Source organism: Scyliorhinus canicula, chromosome 11 (genome assembly GCF_902713615.1).
Source record: "Scyliorhinus canicula chromosome 11, sScyCan1.1, whole genome shotgun sequence".
Classification (NCBI taxonomy): Eukaryota; Metazoa; Chordata; class Chondrichthyes; order Carcharhiniformes; family Scyliorhinidae; genus Scyliorhinus; species Scyliorhinus canicula.
Genome location: NC_052156.1, coordinates 115,810,614 through 115,831,168, shown reverse-complemented (window position 1 = coordinate 115,831,168; position 20,555 = coordinate 115,810,614). Strand labels below are relative to the sequence as shown.

General features: G+C 51.2%; 1 protein-coding gene across 5 annotated transcripts in view; it reads left to right on the top strand.

Moving 5' to 3' along the window:
- The window catches only part of ptpro (protein tyrosine phosphatase receptor type O), a 226,154-nt gene that overhangs the window by 136,214 nt on the left and 69,385 nt on the right, over nucleotides 1-20,555 (top strand). For all 5 annotated transcript variants that reach the window (XM_038811152.1, XM_038811154.1, XM_038811153.1 and 2 more), the window contains 3 exons: nucleotides 455-566; nucleotides 14,536-14,687; nucleotides 17,742-17,862. In XM_038811152.1, coding sequence (XP_038667080.1) covers nucleotides 455-566; nucleotides 14,536-14,687; nucleotides 17,742-17,862 — 385 coding nt within the window. The remainder of the gene's footprint in view (nucleotides 1-454; nucleotides 567-14,535; nucleotides 14,688-17,741; nucleotides 17,863-20,555) is intronic.

The window sequence follows — 20,555 nt, the reverse complement described above, 5'->3', positions numbered from 1 at the left end:
CCAATTGCATTGTGAAAAACTTTGCAGAAAGCGTTATAGCCATTGCTAATCGCACTTTTACAGTGTTATGTTTTCTTGTATATATACTACAGTCAGTCAACTTTTCACACTGTAGGGCAGCACGGTGGGGCAGTGGGTTAGCCCTGCAGCCTCACGGCGCCGAGGTCCCAGGTTCGATCCCGGCTCTGGTTCACTGTCCGTGTGGAGTTTGCACATTCTCCCCGTGTTTGCGTGGGTTTCACCCCCACAACCCAAAGATGTGCAGGGTAGGTGGATTGGCCACGCTAAATTGCCCCTTAATTGGAAAAACGAATTGGGTACTCTAAATTTATTTTAAAAAACAAAAAAAAAACTTTTCACACTGTGAATGCTAACATTTTACGGTCCTTTTGTTGTGATGTTTGCTGTTATCTCCTAATTCTCAATGACATTTATTACTGTGTTTCATTGTCAGACTGTGACTGACCTGCAGCCAGCCGCACGCTATGAGTTCCGTGTTACTATGGTTTCCTGGGGAGAGCCTGAAAACAGTTGCTGTGACAGATCTTTAACAAGCTATATAACAGGTGAACTCAGTGTGGTATTTTTCATTTCTTTCATGGGATGCTGGCCTGACCAGCATTCATTGCCCATCCCTAATTGCCCTTGAGAAGGAGGCACAGTGGAACAGTGGTTAGCACTTCTGCCTCACAGCACCGGAGACCCGGGTTCAATTCCGGCCTTGGGTGACTGTGTGGAGTTTCCACGTTCTCCCCGTGTCTGCGTGGGTTTCCTCCGGGTGCTCCGGTTTCCTCTCAGTTCAAAGATGTGCAGGTTAGGTGGATTGGGCCATAATAAATTGCCCCATAGTATCCAAAGATGTGTGTGCGTTAGATACAGGGGTTATTGGGATGGGAGGGGGGGAAAGTGTACTTGGTGGATTGCCCTTTCAGAGAACCAGTGCAGACCCGATGGGCTGAATGGCTTCCTTTTGCACTGTAGGGGTTCTATGGATTCTGTGATCCTAAGGTTATGGTGAGCCTCTGCCTTGAATTATTGTAGTCCCTGTAGTGTAGGTACACCCACCGTGCTGTTAGGGAGGGAGTTCCAGGATTTTGACCAAGCGACAGTGAACAAACAGTGGCAAAGTTCCACCTCAGGATGGTATGTGGCATGGAGGGGAACTTGCAGGTGGTGTCCCCATGCACTTGTTGCCCGTGCCCTGCCAGATGGAGGCTTTGCAGCTTTGTGAAGTGGAGCAAGAATGTGCAAGGCCATCGTCCACAAAACAAGCCCCTTTCATTAGAATTTCTGCATATCCATTGTCTATAAAGTGGAAAATGCATCTCTTGTATTAAATTGGAAATGTTTTTCAGCATCAGACCTGGATTATTGTTACATTTTCCCACAAGTTACACAGCGTTTTGTAACTTCAATTTTGACCGACCCGAGTGGCTACTTTGGTGATACTGATTGAAAGAACTCACGCCTGTCTATTATCTTTCACATCTTTGGAACATCTTCAAGCATTTCAAATCCAACTGATCACCTTTGAAAGACAGGCAGCTTTTTTTCTCAGCAAATATGGCAATGAGATTGTGCACAGCAAGATCCCACAAACACCAACTGTGTGAGTGACTGGTTCATCTGTATTTGGTGGCACCTGCCGCAAATGAAGATTAGGCAATGACCTTATGAAATGGAGTTGCTGCAATATTCTTCCTTGTTTGTAGTTTGTGTGGTAGCTAGAATGTTATGGAATCAATTTTCATCCATTAAGGGCAGCACGGTGGCACAGTGGTAAGCACTGCTGCCTCACGGCGCTGAGGGCCCAGGTTCAATCCCAGCTCTGGGTCAATGTCCGTGTGGAGTTTGCACATTCTCCCCATGTTTGCGTGGATATAGCCCCCACAGCCCAAAAGATGTGCAGAGTAGGTGGATTGGGAACTCTTTTGAGATCCACCAACAAAACAGAAGAAAGGAAAACAAACTGAGGTCCAGAGCAAAAAAGGGGCGCTCCTGTTAGGGTCACTGCCCAAACATAACAAAGATCAATGGAAACTTAAAAAACATCAAATATGAGTGCAGTTAAAGGGGTCAATAAAGCACCCCAACCCCTGTGGTGCCCAGGGCCGGTGCTAGGAATTGCGGGCCCAATTAGAAAAGTGATGGCGGGGCCCCTACTCTACAAAAGTAAAAATTTATGTATGTTTATATTTCGTGTAGTATGCTCGTCTTTAACCAAAAAAAAACATTAAATGCTTGATATACTAAAATTTTGAAACTTACTTACCCGGGCGGAAGGATTTGGCGGCGCAGGGCTGAAGGATTTGTCGACGGTAATGTGGTGCGTTCCCCAAAAGTAAAAACTACCCTATAGTTCCTCTTAGAATACAGAAAAGGCTTCAAACGGTAACTCTGTCGCCGCTGGCGGGGCCCAATTTGATGAAATTGGTCAAATAGGCTTAAAACCGGCCCTGGTGGTGCCCATCGGGCACAGAAGGTCTCGATGGCGCCCGTGGACACCTCATGCTCCCTTTCCAGGGTCAGCCTGCCGCGACTGTAGCCGCGGAAGAGGGGCAGACAGTCTGGCCAGATTATCCCTCGGTTGCCCACTGCCTGGACCAATAAATGGCATGCTTCGCCAGGAGCAGGTTCACAAGGAGGTTCTCCACCTTCCCTCCCCTCTCCGCACCGGGTGCCCGTAGATTGGAAGCGTGGGGCTTAAGTGCAAACAAAATTCCAGCAACAGGTTGGTTAGAAAACTAAAAAGGGAGTGCAGTCTAAAACATGCAACATAGACATGGTCCACAGACTCCACAAGGCCGCAAAAATGGCAGGTGTCTTGGGAGTCCGTAAACCGGTGCAATCGGTGATTGTACGGCACTCCTGCATGCAACACCCTCCACCCCACGTCCCCAAGATTGAGGGGGAGGACTCCTCCACAGAGGGACCTCCAGTAGGGACCTAGTAGGGACATCCAGTAGGGACCTCCGTTGCCGGACGGCAACAAGGCACGCCATGGCATGTCTGGACGACGGGCGAGTGTAAGGAGGTGAAGGCTGTGCAGCAGCAGCCCGTACAGGAAACCCCTCCACATAGTGCGAAAAGGCACGGAGGGTATTTCCGCGAGGTGGCTACGATTGTGAGGTACCAGCCCCCGAGGGAGGTTTCTGAGCCGGGGACCAATGTGGAATTCCGTCCGGGCAGGGGTTCACCCAGACGGGATACCACCACACACCTGCGCGTCCTCCAAACCACGAGTGCCATCGGGTCCGAGCACGACCGTTTTGAGGTCTCGGATGGCATTGGCTGCGAGCCGGATGTCCATCGCTGCACGTTGTGCTAACTCATAGGGTGTCATTCAGCCCATCCTCCGCCACCCAGCACGTCCCCGATCCTGGTTACCCCGGCAGCCACAGCTCGCTCCTCTGCCAGCCACTCAAAATGGTATTGGTGGAGGTGCGGATTCCTGAGCAGCGGATGACAGCCACCACTCCTGATGGGGTCAGCTGCGGCGCAAGTCGACCATGTTCCAGACTTCCAGCTGGTAAAAGACGGGCAGCGCCTGCAGAGGGTAACGAAGACCCTGAAAATCTATGAACAGGAGCTGCACGTCATAACTCAGGCCATGCACCTGGTGGAAGAAATGCGTCGCCAGGCCACACCATCGTGGAGGGGGCTCAACGTAAAGGTATCGTTACAGGCTCTGAAGGCAGATGGTTGCCAACTGGGTGAGAAGGCACACCAGCGCCTGGCCGCCCTCCCTAAGCGGGAGACTCAGAACCTCAGCAACGACCCAGTGCAGTCCCTTGTCCCAGAAGAACTCTACGAGTATTCTCTGGATATTTTTGACAAAGTCAGGGGGAGGGGTCAAAGTGACCAGCCGGTACCACAACATGGAGGCTATCAGCTGGTTTATGACTAGAACCTGACCCCTGTAAGACAGCACTCGGCGCAGTCCTGTCCAGCGTCTCAAGCGTGCGGCGACCTTGGCCTCCAGCACCTGCCAGTTAGCCGGCCAGGGTTCCTCAGCCGGCAAAGATGGACTCCCAAATAGAGGAGGCTGGTCCAGCTCCAGGTGAAAGGCCTGAGCTACTCTGGGAGGGGGTCCGTCTGCCACGGACCGACCAGGAGTCCGGAACATTTGGCCCAGTTGATCCTGGCAGAGGACCCGTCGGGAGTACACAGCCTGGCACTCTCACGTCCTCCGCAGGTCAGCAGGGTCAGTGAACAAGAGGAGAACGTCATCAGCGTAAGCCGAGAGGACCACCCCAATGCCCGGCCCGCACAGAAGCAGTCCCGACAGCCTCCTCCACATGAGGCGCAGGAAAGGCTCCACGCATTTAGAATTAAGTTGGACAGACAAAGAGAGACCTGACGCACTCCTCTCTCAAAGCGAAGGGGCGCCGTCAGAGACCTGTTAACCTTAACAAGACACTCTGCGGCAGTGTACAGAAGTTAGATCCGGGCAACAAATTGCGTCCCGAACCCGAATGCTTGCAGAGTCCCGAATAAATATTCGTGATCCACCCTGTCGAACGCCTTTTCCTGATCAAGGGACAGGAAGGCGCTCGACATACCAGCCCTCTGGGAATGATGGACCAGGTCCCGGACCAGATGAATGTTGCCATGGATTGTGCGGCTCGGGACCGTGTAGAACTGGTCAGGGTGGATCATATGGTCCAGCACGGTGCCAAGGCGCAAACTCATTGCCTTGGTGAAAATCTTGTAATCCGTGCTGAGGAGGGAGACAGGACACAAGTTTATAAGGTGGCGCAGATCCCCCCCTCTTTGGCAACAAGGTAATGGTGGCTCTGCCATGAGAGAGACATCTCCCTGGTTGTGATACTTTCCCCCAGGACCCCCGCATAGTCGCTTCCCAGGACGCCCCAGAACACCCTGAAGAACTCCACGGTCAGCCCGTCCAGCCCTGGGGTTTTTCCCCTGGACAGGCTGTCGAGGGAGCTGGTCAGCTCCCCCAGGCTTATAGGGGGATCAAGCCGGCCAGCGCCCTCCGGGCCGACCTGTGGCAGGTCCTCTCACAGAACTCTGCAAGCATCTTCGCTGGACGGATCCGGAGAGAAGAGAGCGTTGTCGAAGCTTCGGATTTGGGCCCGAACCTCCTCCGGATCCAAGACGAGGGACACGTCGTCGGCCAGCAGTGTAAGGAGCTGCTGACGGACCCCGCGCCTATTTTCCAGCGAGTAGAAGAAGGGGGAGCCACGTTCCATGTCCATAAGGATCTGGATCCGTTACCTCACATATGCGCCCCGGGACCCGACAAGTTGCAGGTCCCGCAGCCGCCCTTCTTCTCTCTGTACACCAGCCACAGGGCCGGGTCTTCATCGGGCTGACCGAGTCGTGACTCCAGGTCGAGCACCTCCTTTTCCAACTCCTCGACCCTGGATTTCCGCCTCATTGTCGACCCCCTCACATACTCCTGACAGAAAGGTACACACGTGAGTCATGCCCACGTCCCACCATAGCCTCATGGAGGGAAAGCCTCCCCACTTCCTTCGCCAGCCGGTCCAGAAGTGACTAAAAGAGCCCAGGAACTGCTCGTCTTCCAGCAGCAGGTTGTTAAAATGCCAGTACGCGGAACGCGACTGAGCGCGAGACAGGGCGAGCCCCACCCACACCAGACGGTGGTTTGAGCATGGCACCTGCTGCACAGAGAACGTCGGGACACGGGGCAGGTGCGCCCTTGAAATGTAGAGGTGGTCGATTCTGGACGCTCCAACCCCAGGCCTCACAAAAAAGTGAAGACGCTGGAATCAGGATAGCGAGTCCGGCAGACGTCCACCAAGTCAAAGAACCCGACCAGGTTCCTTAACTTCACCACCGCCTAAACGTGAGGCTAGGTGACTCATGTAGACCCCCCCCCCCCCCCCCCCCCCGCCACGGCCACTCAAGGAGCCATGTGGCTTTGTCTCCCGGAGCGGTGTGAGTTTCTTGCAGGAAGCACGCCGTGTACTTGCCGTCCCGGAGGACCGAGAAGTTCTGGAACGTGCAGAGCGTGTCCCTGCTGCCGTTAATGTTGAGGCTATGGTCACCTCCATGTCGCAGTAAAGTGCTACCTTCACCTTTTCAGTGCTCAGAAGGAGCAGAGCAGCGCAGGCCCCTCTGCTCACAGGCCCCTCTGCTCACAGGCCCCTCTGCTAACAGGCCCCTCTGCTCACAGGCCCCTCTGCTCACAGGCCCCTCTGCTCACAGGCCTCTCTGCTCACAGGCCCCTCTGCTCACAGGCCCCTCTGCTCACAGGCCCCTCTGCTCACAGGCCCCTCTGCTCACAGGCCCCTCTGCTCACAGGCCCCTCTGCTCCCTCAGGAGTCCGGCAAGGAAAGTTTTCTGCCAGCGCTGATCGGAAGCATTCGCGTCTCCTGCCTCTTTAGAGTAGGCGCCGGAAGACCGGATGAGCAGCGCCAAGTCCGACCACCGGTCGAGGGCTAGCTGCACTCGGTTTCGGCGACTGCAGTTTTCACGTAGAAAATCCCGGAGTTCCTCTCGGGGGATGAGGGGCGACTCGGTGTCGGCCACGAGGGAGTCCACCATCTCGCTGCTGATGGACCCAACATTATCCTCCGTGCCCCCCAGCGAGCAACCGTCCTCCTCCGGGCAGTCACCGTCTGGGACCGAGTCCTCCGCCACAATCAGTGTGGCGGACAGCACAGTCCCACCAACCAGTCCTACCAACCAGTCCTGGGTCTGCCTCGATCCCACCCCCCAGATCATCGACAGACGGGTTCCTCGCAGACTCCTCTAATTGTATCAGGCCAGAGGGAGGTGGCGGCTCAGATCCCCGCTCCTCTTGCGATGCCGGGTCACCGGATAGAACCGGGAACAGTTCCGGAATAAGCTCCAGGGTGGAGATGGGGACTGCCGGCATTGGAAGCTGGGATGGAGAGGGGGGGCGCTCCTTGCCATCACTACCCAATGACCCGGAGGTCAGGAAGCCATCACAGCCGTCCGGTGTTGTAAAACAAACGTCTCTGGGGTGCAAAATGGCACCGGGAGGAATGGCCCTCGGGGGTCTCGCTCGCTCCCGGCTCCGAGACGTCCTGCACGGGTGGGCTGCGGCAGCTCAGGGGTCGACAGATGATGGACTTTGTCTAATCTCTTCCGGGGACGCGGTGTAATGTCAAGATTCTCGCAACGCCCCCCCTTCCCTCAACACTTTGCCCCCGAGTTCGAGATGTTTCCGTCTTCTGCGCTGGCCTGGGAGCACGCACCCCCCCCCCCTCCCCTTCCCTCCCTCCCCACCACCACCACCCTTGCTAACCCACGCCAAAACGTCAATGGGCCCAGTACCCGACGCTGAGGCGTCCGGGATGAGCTGGAGGTCCATGGTGGCCCCCAGGCCGGAGTTCTGGGGCGCAGGGGTCTCTCGGCCGACGGGGTTAGGGGTATTTGCAGCCGATCCCCGCCTTGCCTTCTTTCGGTTCTTGCAGCCTGGTGGATGCCATCCCTCCTCCACGCCGGCAGCCGACCAGCCAGTGTGTGCCAGCACGGTGTCCCCCTGTAGGGTCGGGGTGGTAATGCCAATGGAGGGGGAGGGCTGGCAGTGCCACTCGCAGCCACCTTGGCGTGAGTGGTGGCTTCCACACGTGCCCCACCATCTTGCAGGTGTGGCACCGCATGCCATCTGCAGACCAGAAGATGCGGAAGGTCTCCCCTAGATGGGAGATCTCGAATCCCCCCTCTAATACATCCTCCCGGGCCAAGTGGATGAATGCCTGGCGCCGGAAGGAGTAGATGTGCCTGAGAGGGGGGGGGCGTCCTTGAGGCTGAGAGGGAGCAGTGCTACCTCAGAACGAACCTCCCCCAGTAGTTGGAGGTGGGGGAGGAGGAGCTGGGTAGGGAGGTAAGGCAGGACATTGAGCAATATGACCCTCACGGCACTAGCCTCAAGAGGGTCCACTGCCACGTAGGTCCCGCCCACCACGAGCCCCTTTTCAAGGACGAGGTGAACCGCCCTCTTGGCCCTCAGGAGGAACATGACTTTCCCGTATATTTGAGAGGCGGCCACAATATCTGAGGGGCCGCGAGCCAGGACATCGTGCGAACGCACACCTCTATGATGACAGTAGGATGAGTGTAGCACTTTACACCCAGCTTTCGGGTCAGCAACCGGAAAGGTGGCGGGGCTACAGGAGCAGTGGAGGCCGAGGAGGCTACCACCCCCGCATAGGTGGCTCTGGTCGGCCCTGCCACCGGTGTAGGTGGAGTGGCCATCAAGGCAAGTGCCACGCCCACCCCAATGTGGGCTTTGTCATGTTGGAATTTAATTGACAAAATAGATAGTGGAGAGGGCGTTGTCAGGCGAAAGCGAGGTGGAATGACGTACTCTCCCCCTTGGAAGATATACAGGGGAGCAAAGCAGGGAAGGGAAGAGAAGAGAGAACAAGGAGCACTGTTGGAGGAGGTCAGCAACACAGGAGGGTGGGACACTGTAGATGGAATTGTGCCCGAGGGGATAGGCTCCGGGTGAAGCTGGAGGGTGGGAGGATTGCGGATCTTCAGCCCAGGAGGGGGCCAGCAAAAAAAAACACAGTCCCTGCTCCCACCCCGAGGTAAGTGACGCTGGTTCAAAGAAGTCTTCGGCCCAAGTAGGGCTCAGCAAAATACAGTCTGTGCTCCATCCTAGAACGATCACCCATTGGAACCGATCTCCCTGCTGGTGTAAGGGATCTTCAGCCCGGGAGGGGCCCAGCAACTACACAATGTCCCCGTCCTGGAACAAGCTCACCAGATGGAATGAGGAAGGCCTGACAGTTGGGAGAACTGGGCAGGGCCGGGCCCTCAGCCCGGCAGGGGCCCAGCAAACAAACAGTACAAAGGGGCCTTACTCCCACCTTGTTTTGCAGCCACCTTCCTATTGTTGTTGTTATTGTTGTTGTTCCTTCCTTCCTTCCTTCTCTCCTTCCTCTCTTCTCTCTCTCTCTCTCTCTCTTTCCTTCCGCTCTCCTCCCTCTCTCTCTCTCCTTCCTGCAGGCAAGTCAGCACCAGCCAGCACTCAGCAACAGAGACAGAGAGCAGCTGCAGCCAATCAAGGTGGATTGACCATGCTAAATTGACCCTTAATTGGATAAAATGAATTGGGTACTCTAAATTTATATATTAAAAAACATTTCATCCATTAAGAGCTGCCATAACATCCAGTACTTTGCTGCTAAGTCTTTGATTAATCTATACCTTGATTTAGGCTGCATATCTCTCATTATAGCAAGATGTTGCAGTGTTTGTCAGCAAGGACAATGGAAGATGCACTACCCTTGTCTATACTCTCTTACATACTTATCCACAGCAATATGTATCTAATATAAATACTGATGCTACTACAAGGGAAGTTACAGTTAGAGATTCACCCCATGTCCTTCTTTCTATTATTCCCATTGCTTTTCTGGTGGACGATTTCGCCTGTAACTTTGAGGTTCATTTCATGAGTGACTGTTCACCTGGGGGAATTAACATTGGCCAGGATTCTCCCTCCGTGATTCTCCTGTCCCGCCGCAGTTAATGGGAGAGTTTACTGAGCGCCAAATTCTCCATCCTCGCTTGCAGCGTTAGCGGGGCGGATTCGCAATGGAGAATCCCGGCCATTGTTTTTCAGTTTCGCTGCTGCATTTCGCCTCTGTTCCTATGAGCCACCTGTGATTACACCCCTTTCCTAGACAGGTGTTGCAGAACCCTGTGCCAACATTCCATGAGCACAGTAGCCACCCTTCCTTTTGACCTGACCTCTGATTACAAATAATGATCAGATAATGATGAGTTCTGAGGGCAGGTTGAGGTAAATCAATTATCTTCCCTTCATTTTCTTTTGAAGGGAGGTCTTGTGATGCCTCTGAGCCAGAATCTACGGGTTCAAGTCCAACCCCAGGACTTGATGGCCAAGGAAGGCGCATTCGTAACGTGGCCAAACAGGTTGTGTGTGTCAACCTGTAAATCCTTCCAACACACACCAAAGGCAAGCAGTGAGAATGAGGGAGATTTCTGGTCAGCCATGTTTTGGAAAGAAATTGGAACTTCTACCATCACTATCCATAGAACCAGCATACAACATTCATGTAAAAGCATGTGTTGCCACAGCAACTTAGATTCCTTAGGGGTCCGGTTGCCTGGGCTGCCAGAATGAATCAGACTGGTACCATCAACACTGGGTTCGAATCCCCCTTCCAGCTGAGGGCCTGCCTCTATGCCCAACCCATGAGGGGCAGCAGGGTAGCATGGTGGTTAGCATAAATGCTTCACAGCTCCAGGGTCCCAGGTTCGATTCCCGGCTGGGTCACTGTCTGTGTGGAGTCTGCACGTCCTCCCCCTGTGTGCGTGGGTTTCCTCCGGGTGCTCCGGTTTCCTCCCACAGTCCAAAGATGTGCGGGTTAGGTGGATTGGCCATGCTAAATTGTCCTTAGTGTCCTAATGAAAGTAAGGTTAAGGGGGGTGTTGTTGGGTTACGGGGATAGGGTGGATACGTGGGTTTGAGTAGGGTGATCATGGCTCGGCACAACATTGAGAGCCGAAGGGCCTGTTCTGTGCTGTACTGTTCTATGTTCTATGGTGGAGATCAATGTGCTGCGGGTTAAACCTGCCTTTGGGCAGGGAACTCAAGAAGGAGAAGAATCTGCTTTTGCAGGGGTGTTTCCCAGACCTGTGGAGCACTAACTAGGTGAAGCGGTTGATAGAGAAGAATATGGGGCTGAATTGTACTGTGTTCAAACCAGCAGTAAATGGCCTACATTGCTCAGCAGCAAGGTGAGAGTACTTAGAGCTGGCCTCAAAAAAAAAGCAGCCCACAGAGATCCAGCCATCTCTGCTGTGTGTTTCACCTTTCCCAACTTTATTTTTATTCCAGCGTCGTCTATAGAGTGCCTCCAACAGCAGTAATGCCACCAAGGAAGATAAGCATTAACTACAATTAAGTATACTCACAGACAGCAAACTGGGAAGTAAAATGCACTGGTTATCCATTTTACCAGGAAGCATTTCACAGGGAAAAGTGATAAAGATTGGGACATACATGTGGCACAAAGGTAGAAGCTGAAATAGAAACTTTGAAAATTAAAAATCTGAAGAATTTTTTTTACATAATGGATAAATTTGACATTCCAAAAATATAAAATGCCACGGCCAGAGAAGTTGTACACCATTGAAACCCAGTTACATCTCAAGCAACAAGATGTAACTTTTTCGAGAGTTTTACAGCAGGACTAATGTATTAAAACGTGGAAGTTCATGTCAGTTCAAGTGATCTTTTTTCTGCATTCTTTTATGGGATGAGGATTTCGCTGGCAAGGCCAACAAGTGTTGTCCATCCCTAATTGCCCTTGAACTCAGTGACTTGTTAGGCCATTTCAGAGGGCAGCTCAGGATCAACAACATTGCTGTGGTCACATGTGGGTCAGGTAAGGACGGCACATTTTGTTCCCTAAGGGACATTAGCGAACCACCACTGAGACAAGCTTTCAATTCCAGATTTTATTAATTGAATTTAAATTGAACCAGCTGCCTATGGTGGGATTTGAACTCATATCCCGTGGGCGTTAACCTGGGTCTCTGGATACACCATCTCTCCATAATAGGCTTCAACAGCGCAGCATCCTATGGAGGGGCGGGAAATTATAGAGAACAGCTTCTGGATTTCCATCCTTAGCCTCTCATGTGCCAAAGGATGCAAAGTATGAAAGTGAACCCTGGCAGTTCCATTAAAATCGCAAACTCCGAGCCTTAGTGCATTACATTTCTCTCAGATAATGAACATGAGAACACAAAGACCTATGTATTAAACAGTATTCTATCTTTGGTATTATAACGAAAGGAGTAATACAACAATAACAAACACCTACAATGGAGCAAAACTTCCAAAGTTGTTTCACAGGAGCATCATCAATCAAACTTTAACACCAAAACATGTACAGGTGACCACAAAATTGTGAAGGAGCATTCTAAAGGTGGAAAGAACAGTGTGAGTGAAACAGTGGTTTAGGGAGGGAATTCCAAAGCTTAATGCCTCGACAGCTGGGGGCACAGACAATGATGGAGCATTTAAAATTGATGTTTCGCAAGAGGTGCAGAGATATTAAATAATAATAATCTTTATTAGTGTCACAACTAGGCTTACATTAACACTGCAATGAAGTTACTGTGAAAATCCCCTCGTCGTCACACTCCGGCGCCTGTTCGGATACACAGAGGGAGAATTCAGAATGTCCAATTCACCTAACAAGCACGTCTTTTGGGACTTGTGGGAGGAAACCGGAACACTCAGAGGAAACCCACACAGACACAGGGAGAACGTGCACGCTCCACACAGACAGTGACTCAAGCCAGGAACCGAACCTGGGACCCTGGCGCTGTGAAGCAACAGTGCTAACCACTGTTTTCCGAGCGTTGTCAGGCTGGAGGAGACTACGGAGATCAGGAGGAACAAGCAATCATTTGAGTACAAGGTTCAATTTATAAATCAAGGTGTTGCTTACTGGAGTGTCCTGTATAGGTCAGTAAACACAGAAGTGAAGGGTAAAAGAGACTCGGGGCTGGATTCCCCTATCCACAGCGGCGTGTTTCTTGGCAGCACTGCGAGCTGGCAGTGGGTATCTCCATTCGCGCCACTTGCCAATGGGATTTCCCATTGAACCCACCCTCGCCACCAGGAAATCTATGGGTGGCGGTGCACTGCCAGCAGGAACTGAGGGCGGGATTCTCTCAGTCCGGGGCCGAGCCGGAGAACCCCCGCGAACGGCGCGAATCGCGCCATGCTGCCCAATGCCGGCACACGATTCTCCGCAGAATGGAGCCCCCCCCAACCCAGCGGCCGTCGTAAAAAAGCAAAGTCCCGCCGGCGCTGTCCACACCTGCTCTCAGCCGGCGAGAACTCGGTGTGGAAGGGTCAGGGGGCGTCCTGTGGAGGGGGAGGGGGGATCCGATCCCGGGGGGAGGGGGAGGCGACTCTGATGTGGCCTGGCCCGCGATCAGTGCCCACTGATCAGCGGGCTGGCCTCTCTGGCTGGGGGCCTCCTTTCCTCCGCGCCGGCCCCTGTAGCCCCACGCCATGTTCCGTTGGAGCCGGTGCGTTGAAGGGAGCCACTGCACATGCGCGGATCCCGCGCCGCCCTGTTGACGCCGGGATCAGCAGCTGAAGCGGCGTGAACTGCTCCAGTGCCATGTTGGCACCCTGTAGGGGCCAGAATCGTTGATCCTGAGGCTGTGTTGATGCTGTCGAGAAACGCGAAGGTGTTTCCAACGGCGTCAACACTTATCCTCAGGATCACAGAATCCCGCCCAGAAAATCCCAACAGCCGGAGAATTCTATCCAAGGTGTGAGTTGGGACCCCGAGCGTAGGGGCGGGATTCGCCGACCCTCCACACCAGAATTGCAACCAGCGCGGGGGGGAGAATAGCCGTTCACGCCAGAAATCCGGCGCTTCGGCGATTTTCCGCGGACCCGCCAGTCGCGCGCGCACGGTTGAAGCGGCGCCGGTCGGGGGCCATTGAAAGCGGCCCACCACGGCGATTCTCCGCGCTCGATGGGCCAAGTGCCCGCCGAGTCCCGCCAGTGTGGTTCACATGTGGTCCCACCCAGCTGAACCCCGGCGTTCTGGCTGCGGTGGCCGTCCTGGTGGGGGGGGCGGGGGGATCCGACTCCGGGGGGGGGTCACCACGGTGGTCAGGCCCGCGATCAGGGGCTACCGATCGGTGGGTGTGCTGATTCCGGGGGGTGGGGGGCCTATGTTCCTCCATGCTGGGCCACTGTAGGGCTCCTCCATGTTTCGCGGGAGCGGCGCGCAGCTCTCCAGCGCCATGCCTGCCCCCTGAACAACGGTGAATTGCTGGTCCAATTAGCCCGTGTACACTGGTGTACACCACCCTGGTGTTTACGCCGGCATCAACACTTGGCTGGGATTTCGGAGAATCCCGCCCACAGATTTGGATGTCCTCAAGGTTAAAAAAGCTAGAAGATATGATGCTAGCATTTGAACAGTCAAGTCTATAGGTAACTGTGGTGATATGCCTCACTGTAAATACACAAGGGGTTAATGTAAATACATGTAGACTAGATAGACACTAGAGGGGGCACCAGAGACATGACACACAGAGACTCAACCAATAGAACAGTTAGATAGGACACGGCCAATGGGCATTCACGATACACACAGAGGTGACACGACCACAGGAGGGCATTACACCAACCCATATATAAAGGACACAGCACACATGATCTTCCTCTTTCCAGTGGAGACAGTCAGTGAGTAGAGACACAGGGTTAATTCAATATCACACCCACCACGTGGATTGTAGCAGACTGGTTAGTCAGTCTGAGTAGCTATAGAAGGATTAACAGTAGTGACGAACCGAGTAGGAGAATTGTAAATAGTTTAATAAACGTGTTGAAGTTATCTCCACGTCTGAACCTTCCTTTGTCAAATGCACATCAAGGAAACCGCTTATGCTACACCAAGAGCATAACAAGACAGTAACAGTTTCATGGATGGTAATTCATTAATCTCTTCACATTAGCCTTTCTAAAGTATTATTTCTACTTTGTCTTTTTTATAGCACCACTAGCTCCAGAGATTACTTGGCTGGAATATTCTAAGAACATACTCTCTGTTAGCTGGACCTATGGTGATGCTACAATTCGAGCATCTAACTCAACCCTTCCTTACTGGCTGGTTGTCGCTGTTGGACGAAGAATCATTAAAAAAAGTGCAAGTATACATTGTTGTGTGTTTGACATTACGCTAGGCTAAAGCAAATCGAATTTGATCGTTCTAGGCGGCTCCTGTATAAACCAGTTGGGATGTCATTGCTCCTCTTTGTTCCACAGTGGATCAGATAATTAGTAGAGTCCTGAGATTTCCTAACAGTTGGAACAATTTGAAGAAATGCTGTCTCAGTTTATATCTGAGGGTTAGTTAGGAACATAACAAAGGACAAGCACAGATAGGCCATCAAACATCCGCTGGGACATCATTGTACTAGATTCTTTGGATTGTGCAAAGTTATGTCATGGGGCTGCACGGTGGCACAGTGGTTAGCACTGCTGCCTCCCAGCACCAGGGACTCAGGTTCAATTCCAACCTCGGGTGGCTGTCTCTGTGGAATTTGTTCATTCGCCCCGTGTCAGCATAGGTTTCCTCCAGGTGATCCGGTTTCCTCCCACAGTCCAAAGATGTGCAGGTTAGATGGGCCCCGATCACGGGCCAGATCCCACCGGAGGGCCCCCACCAGCACCCCCCCCCCAACCCCGGGGACGGAGCCCCCCCCCAACCCTTTGCGCAGATTTCCCGCCGGCAGCAACCAGGTGTCACTCGGCCCATCCAGACCGGAGAATCGGCGGCCCGGCCTCGTAAGCAGCCCGCGACCAGCACCGCACCAAACGCGCCGGCCCAAATGGCAGCAATTCTCCGCACCTCGGAGAATCACGTGTCGGAGTGGCGTGGCGCGGTTGCGGCGATTCTCCAGCCCGGCGCGGGGCTGGGAGAATCGCGCCCAGGAAGTCATGTTGAAATTTTGCTGGGCCCTGCAGCATGCACAGCTGTTCACAATATCCCTCACTTTACCTGAGGAAGGCGTACTTACCTGAGAGGGGGTGCAATAAGCGTTCACTAGATTGATTCTTGGGATGAGAGGGCTGTTCTCGGGGGAGAGATTGGGCCTATAATCTCTGAATTTTAGATGGATTTAACTTCATTGAAAATGTATAAATCCTGCAATGGCCTCATAGGGTAGATGGTGACGGGGTGTGTCTCCTAGCTGGAGAGTCCAGAACCCGTGATCATAGTCTTAGGGTAAAGGGTTAGCCATTTCAAACTGAGTTGAGGGGATTTTCTTTCACTCAGAGCCTTGTGAATCCTTGCAATTGTCTACTCCAGAGGTCTATGGGTGCTCAGTTGTTGAGTATATTCAAGACTGAGATCGATAGATTTTTGACCGTTGAGTTGAATTGAGGATAGGATAGGACAATGGAATTGGTGTAGAAGATCCAAAAGTTCAACTACAATCTGTGTGAGCAACGAGCAGGCGCAAGGGGTCATAGATCTCCCCCTGCTCCTATTTCTCATACTACCTTCTTTTCCAGATGATGTGAGTCTGTGACTGATGTGACACTACATTAGCACAAGCACACTCTAAGTATCCCTGTCGAACAGTTTCTGTGCCTTATAATTGAAACAAATTTTGGATTGATAAATGAAAGATCAATTTCCAAGTAGCATTGAGGATGAAAACCTTACCCTCCGGCCTGCCTGAGAAATAGTGGGCTGGAATTTGCCACAGGGTAGAGTGCGTCGGGTGGGTGAGCTGACAGATTTTCACTGAGCCAGATGCCCGATGGGGAGCTGCCTTTGTGCGATTTATCCCAAGACGGCTTCTTGAGGAGGACTGCCTCCCATCTGGTAGCACTAGACACGCATTAAGGCTGCTTAATTAATCAGTCAAGCGGTATATTGAGCAAGGATAGCAATTTCCTCAGAGGTGCAAAGGACACATTCTGTGTCAACACCTCATCCAAGCACAGGTGGAGGTTAAACCACGGGACACCCTCGACTAAAGAGGCAGTCATTGAAAATTAAGGGGAAAAGGAGAAATCAGCAACCAGGAGTTCAAGCACAGCTACTGACTTTCCATTCTTTAAGCAGAGTTCTAGGATTGAGCGTGTTGACTCAGGAGAGCAGTGGATGTCTTGGAGAATGGCTCGTTCATTGAAGTGCAAGAAAAATCTGCAGCAGCTCTACCCCATGCTGTATATAACAATAGGAGTTGACCGTTGCTGCCTTGGAGCTTACGACTCCAAATTCTTGTCTTGCGACCCACCATTTGGGAAGCCGTCCTTAGAGACTGGCCGCAGAAGATGGATGTTGGAGGAGGACAGGAAATTCAGTGATGTTAAAGGATCAGGTTCAAGATGTCCCTTGTAACTTTCACCATGGTGGACCACTTGGCATCATTAGGGAAGAAAGCAGGTTAATAGAATTGAACAGGGAGTGACCAGTCTGTAGTTCAGTAGGGAACGCATGTTGGAAGGTGTTGAAGAAAAATTTAAATTGAAGAGACAATGGAATTTACCGAGAATAGAGAGGAGAATGAATGTTCTTCCCAAAGTGGATGATGATGGCGGTTTTGAAGGAGTTGGGATGGCTGCCAGAGAATGGGTGGGAAAAAAATTCTTAGCAGGGAACAAGTGTGGAGGGGATGTGGGGGAGGGGTTGTCTTTGGAAGAGCTGGGATAAAAAGAGATTTGAAGGGAGCAGGTGCCCAGGGATGTAGTGCGCTTGAAGATGACTGGGAACAGCCAATCGTATGCGGGATTGAGAAAAGTTGGTTAAACAGAGAGTCTGGGAATGCTCGAACACAAAGGTGTTGAAGTCACAGAGATCAGTAGCCTATAAACTATTTCTTAATAATCATCTGCAGGATTGCATGAAAGAATTTAAGATATGAAACAGGAGTGATATTTAAAATTCAATCTTGAAGAACTACAAATTGTGCTAGCTTTGACTGTCTCCCATGTCCCTATTGTCTCTGAGTTGTCTACTTTCTTGCAATAGATCAAGTTATTTTAAACATATTCTTACTGCCAAGTGACTCATCCTTGCAGCCTCATCATTCTCCCACTAGCCTGAAGCATTCAGTGTTCAGGATGTTTTGAGGCATTCATAAGATATCTTGATTACTATGAGATTCAGTCAGCACGCAAAGATGTGGGCTTGCTGCTTCATAATTAGGAAGTTCTGTTAACAAGGATCTATTATTTAATACAGGTTCCGCATCGCATAATGACAACACTACTTCAACTGCCTCCTGGGGACACATACAACCTAACTGTGGTAGCCTACACGGAAGGGAGCAGCAATGCCTCGGCTCCACGAATTATTCAACTCCGTGAGTAGATCTTGTCCTTTTAATTAGTTACTATCATTTGGCTTGCAGGCACTTTTGGTACTTCTGTTAATTCCGATGTGATGTTTCACCGCATTGATGTTGATGTGTTATCCATCGAGCATAAAATGTTTGAAAACCATAAAGGCTTAACCCAGCCATATCATAGAGCAACTGGAATAAGGAATGTATGTGGGCCCCACAGGATCAAGGTCTGAAGCCTTTCTTGATCTAGATTATCAGTCCAATGGTGGAAATATATGATGATATTAATGAGGGAGTCCAAATTAAACTCTGTAAAACTAAGGATAAATTAGACACAAGTTAGTGTGGAACTGCAAAGGAAACAGGATTACCCATTAGCCTTGGCATATGAATCAACAGGTAATGAGTTTGCAGTTTTGATTTTGACATATGGAGGAATTACTATTAGTCAGACTTGAAAGATACTCTGCAGATGGAGAGTTGGTAAAGACTCCTCGTGACTTGGACCAACTTTTCTTATTTCAAGTAAACTTTTCTGAGATTTGGAAGATTGGCATAGAAACCAACCATTGGTGAATCACCCCAATAGCATGTTGGGGTCAGGTCAGTAAGTTTGTTTGTTTACTCAAATAAAGAACAGTGCAGCGGGGTCCACACTCCCGAGTCTGATACTGAACAGATCGATAGGAACCACTTTCCTCCCTGCCTGCTCTCCTCACCACCTCCAGCACTGACAGGCAGGATTGGTTCCTCTGTACGAAAAGAGAAGTTCCGCTTATGGATGCAGAGGCCATAATCATGGCAACAAGCAGATGAAAAAAAAAAAATGAAAATCGCTTATTGTCACGAGTAGGCTTCAATGAAGTTACTGTGAAAAGCCCCTAGTCGCCACATTCCGGCACCTGTCCGGGGAGGCTGGTACGGGAATCGAACCGTGCTGCTGGCCTGCTTGGTCTGCTTTAAAAGCCAGCGATTTAGCCTTGTGAGCTAAACCAGCCCCTGGCCCACTGCGTTTGCCACTGGACCTGCACTCGGGGTAGGCTGTAAAGGGAAAAGAGAGAATAGACGACTGTGGAAGAGGAGGCAGTGTAAGGGGATAAGAACAAATAACGCCTAGAATAGCTTTTTGGGGGCAAAAAAGTGAGAACACGAACCCGGGGGTGAAGCATGCCTCAGAGTTTGAAGGGAAATGGGGGGGGGGGGGGGCGGTGTGTGGAGTCTCTGAGTTTGAAGGGAATGGAGTGGGGGGAGTTGAAGACAAGTACCAGCTTCATTTAGTCAGTGGGGAAGACGGGTTCAGACTGCATTGAGGAGAGCTGGAGAACAGAGTGGCTGTATGCTAGGTGAAAAATTGAGGGGCATCTTTGTGAACTGGGTCCCGAGTGATTACATTGCATTCATTAACTGAGCCGTGGAGATTAGATGTGGCAGAGTGAAACTTGAGATAACCTTGGAGAATGATGGGCTGTTTCAGTTTTCCTCAGGTATCTCAGTTTTCCTCCTTCATTTTCCCTCCTTTGTTTTTACTAAAAGATCTATTAACTGTTGACTTGTGCTTAATTAAACCAGAATGCATTGTTTTAATCATAGAATCCCTCCAGTGCAGAAAGAGGCCATGCGGCCCATCGAGTCTCCATCGAACCTCTGAAAGAGCACCCTACCCCAGGCCCACTCTTCCTGCCCCATCCCCGTAACCCAAAGCCGCAATTCAGAAATACTTCCCGGAGAGCCAATCCTCTCCCCATCCCCTTGCCGACGAGTAATGACCCACTTGTGCGCTTTCAGCCTTTTATGGATTCCTGTTTCTTTCTCTGCAGTAGTAGTGAAGGAACCTCAGCCTCAGGTACAAGGCCTCACTAACTATGTCTTCTCATATGTTTAGGCTATTCCTCAATTGTCAGCTTTTCAAGGCCATGTCAGCCTCTTTGAAGTGGTCTTTAAAGATGCCGTACATGCACACGATGTCCGTGAGTGAGACTTTTATAAATAGAAAAAGGTCACTAGTGGTTTTAATAGGTGATCAATGGATGGGCAGCGAAGCAGTGATGTTTCCCAAGTTTCTAGAATTTAAATATGTGAAAATGTTAAAGAAGTTAGACTTATTCCTGCTTTGGAAAAAAGAGGAAATTTAATTGATGGAATTGATATGAAGGACATCGACAAAGTGGATATAAATTCTTAATTTCGGTGATGTTGAAATCTCGGGGGACACTACTAGCTAAACAAAATTAGGAAGTTTGGATTAAGTCCGGACCGATAATAAAGTTACCGATTTGTTACAATGGTGACAACGCTGGAATATTTCAAGCCGACAGAATCACCAGATTCAAGGAACAATTTGCCAAATATTTGGAGAGGAGAGGGTTTGGGGGACATGGTGAATGTGCAGGTAGACGGGAGGCACAGCACTTACATATTCCATTAAGTGGAAGCATTAAATCTAATGGAGTGGCCTTGAAATTTAAATCAAAACACTGAGCTCAATTCAGACCTGTTTGATGGTGTTTGCATCCTTGAATGGCCACATGCACTGTTCTAAAGATAAAATGGCACAGTGGTTCAATTCCAGCCGTGGGTCACTGTGTGGAGTTTGCACTCTCTCCTCATGTCTCTTTGAGTTTGCTCCGGGTGCTCAGGTTTCCTCCCACAGTCCAAAGATGTGCCGGTTTGGTGGATTGGCCATGCTAAATTGCCCCTTTAGTGTCCAAACA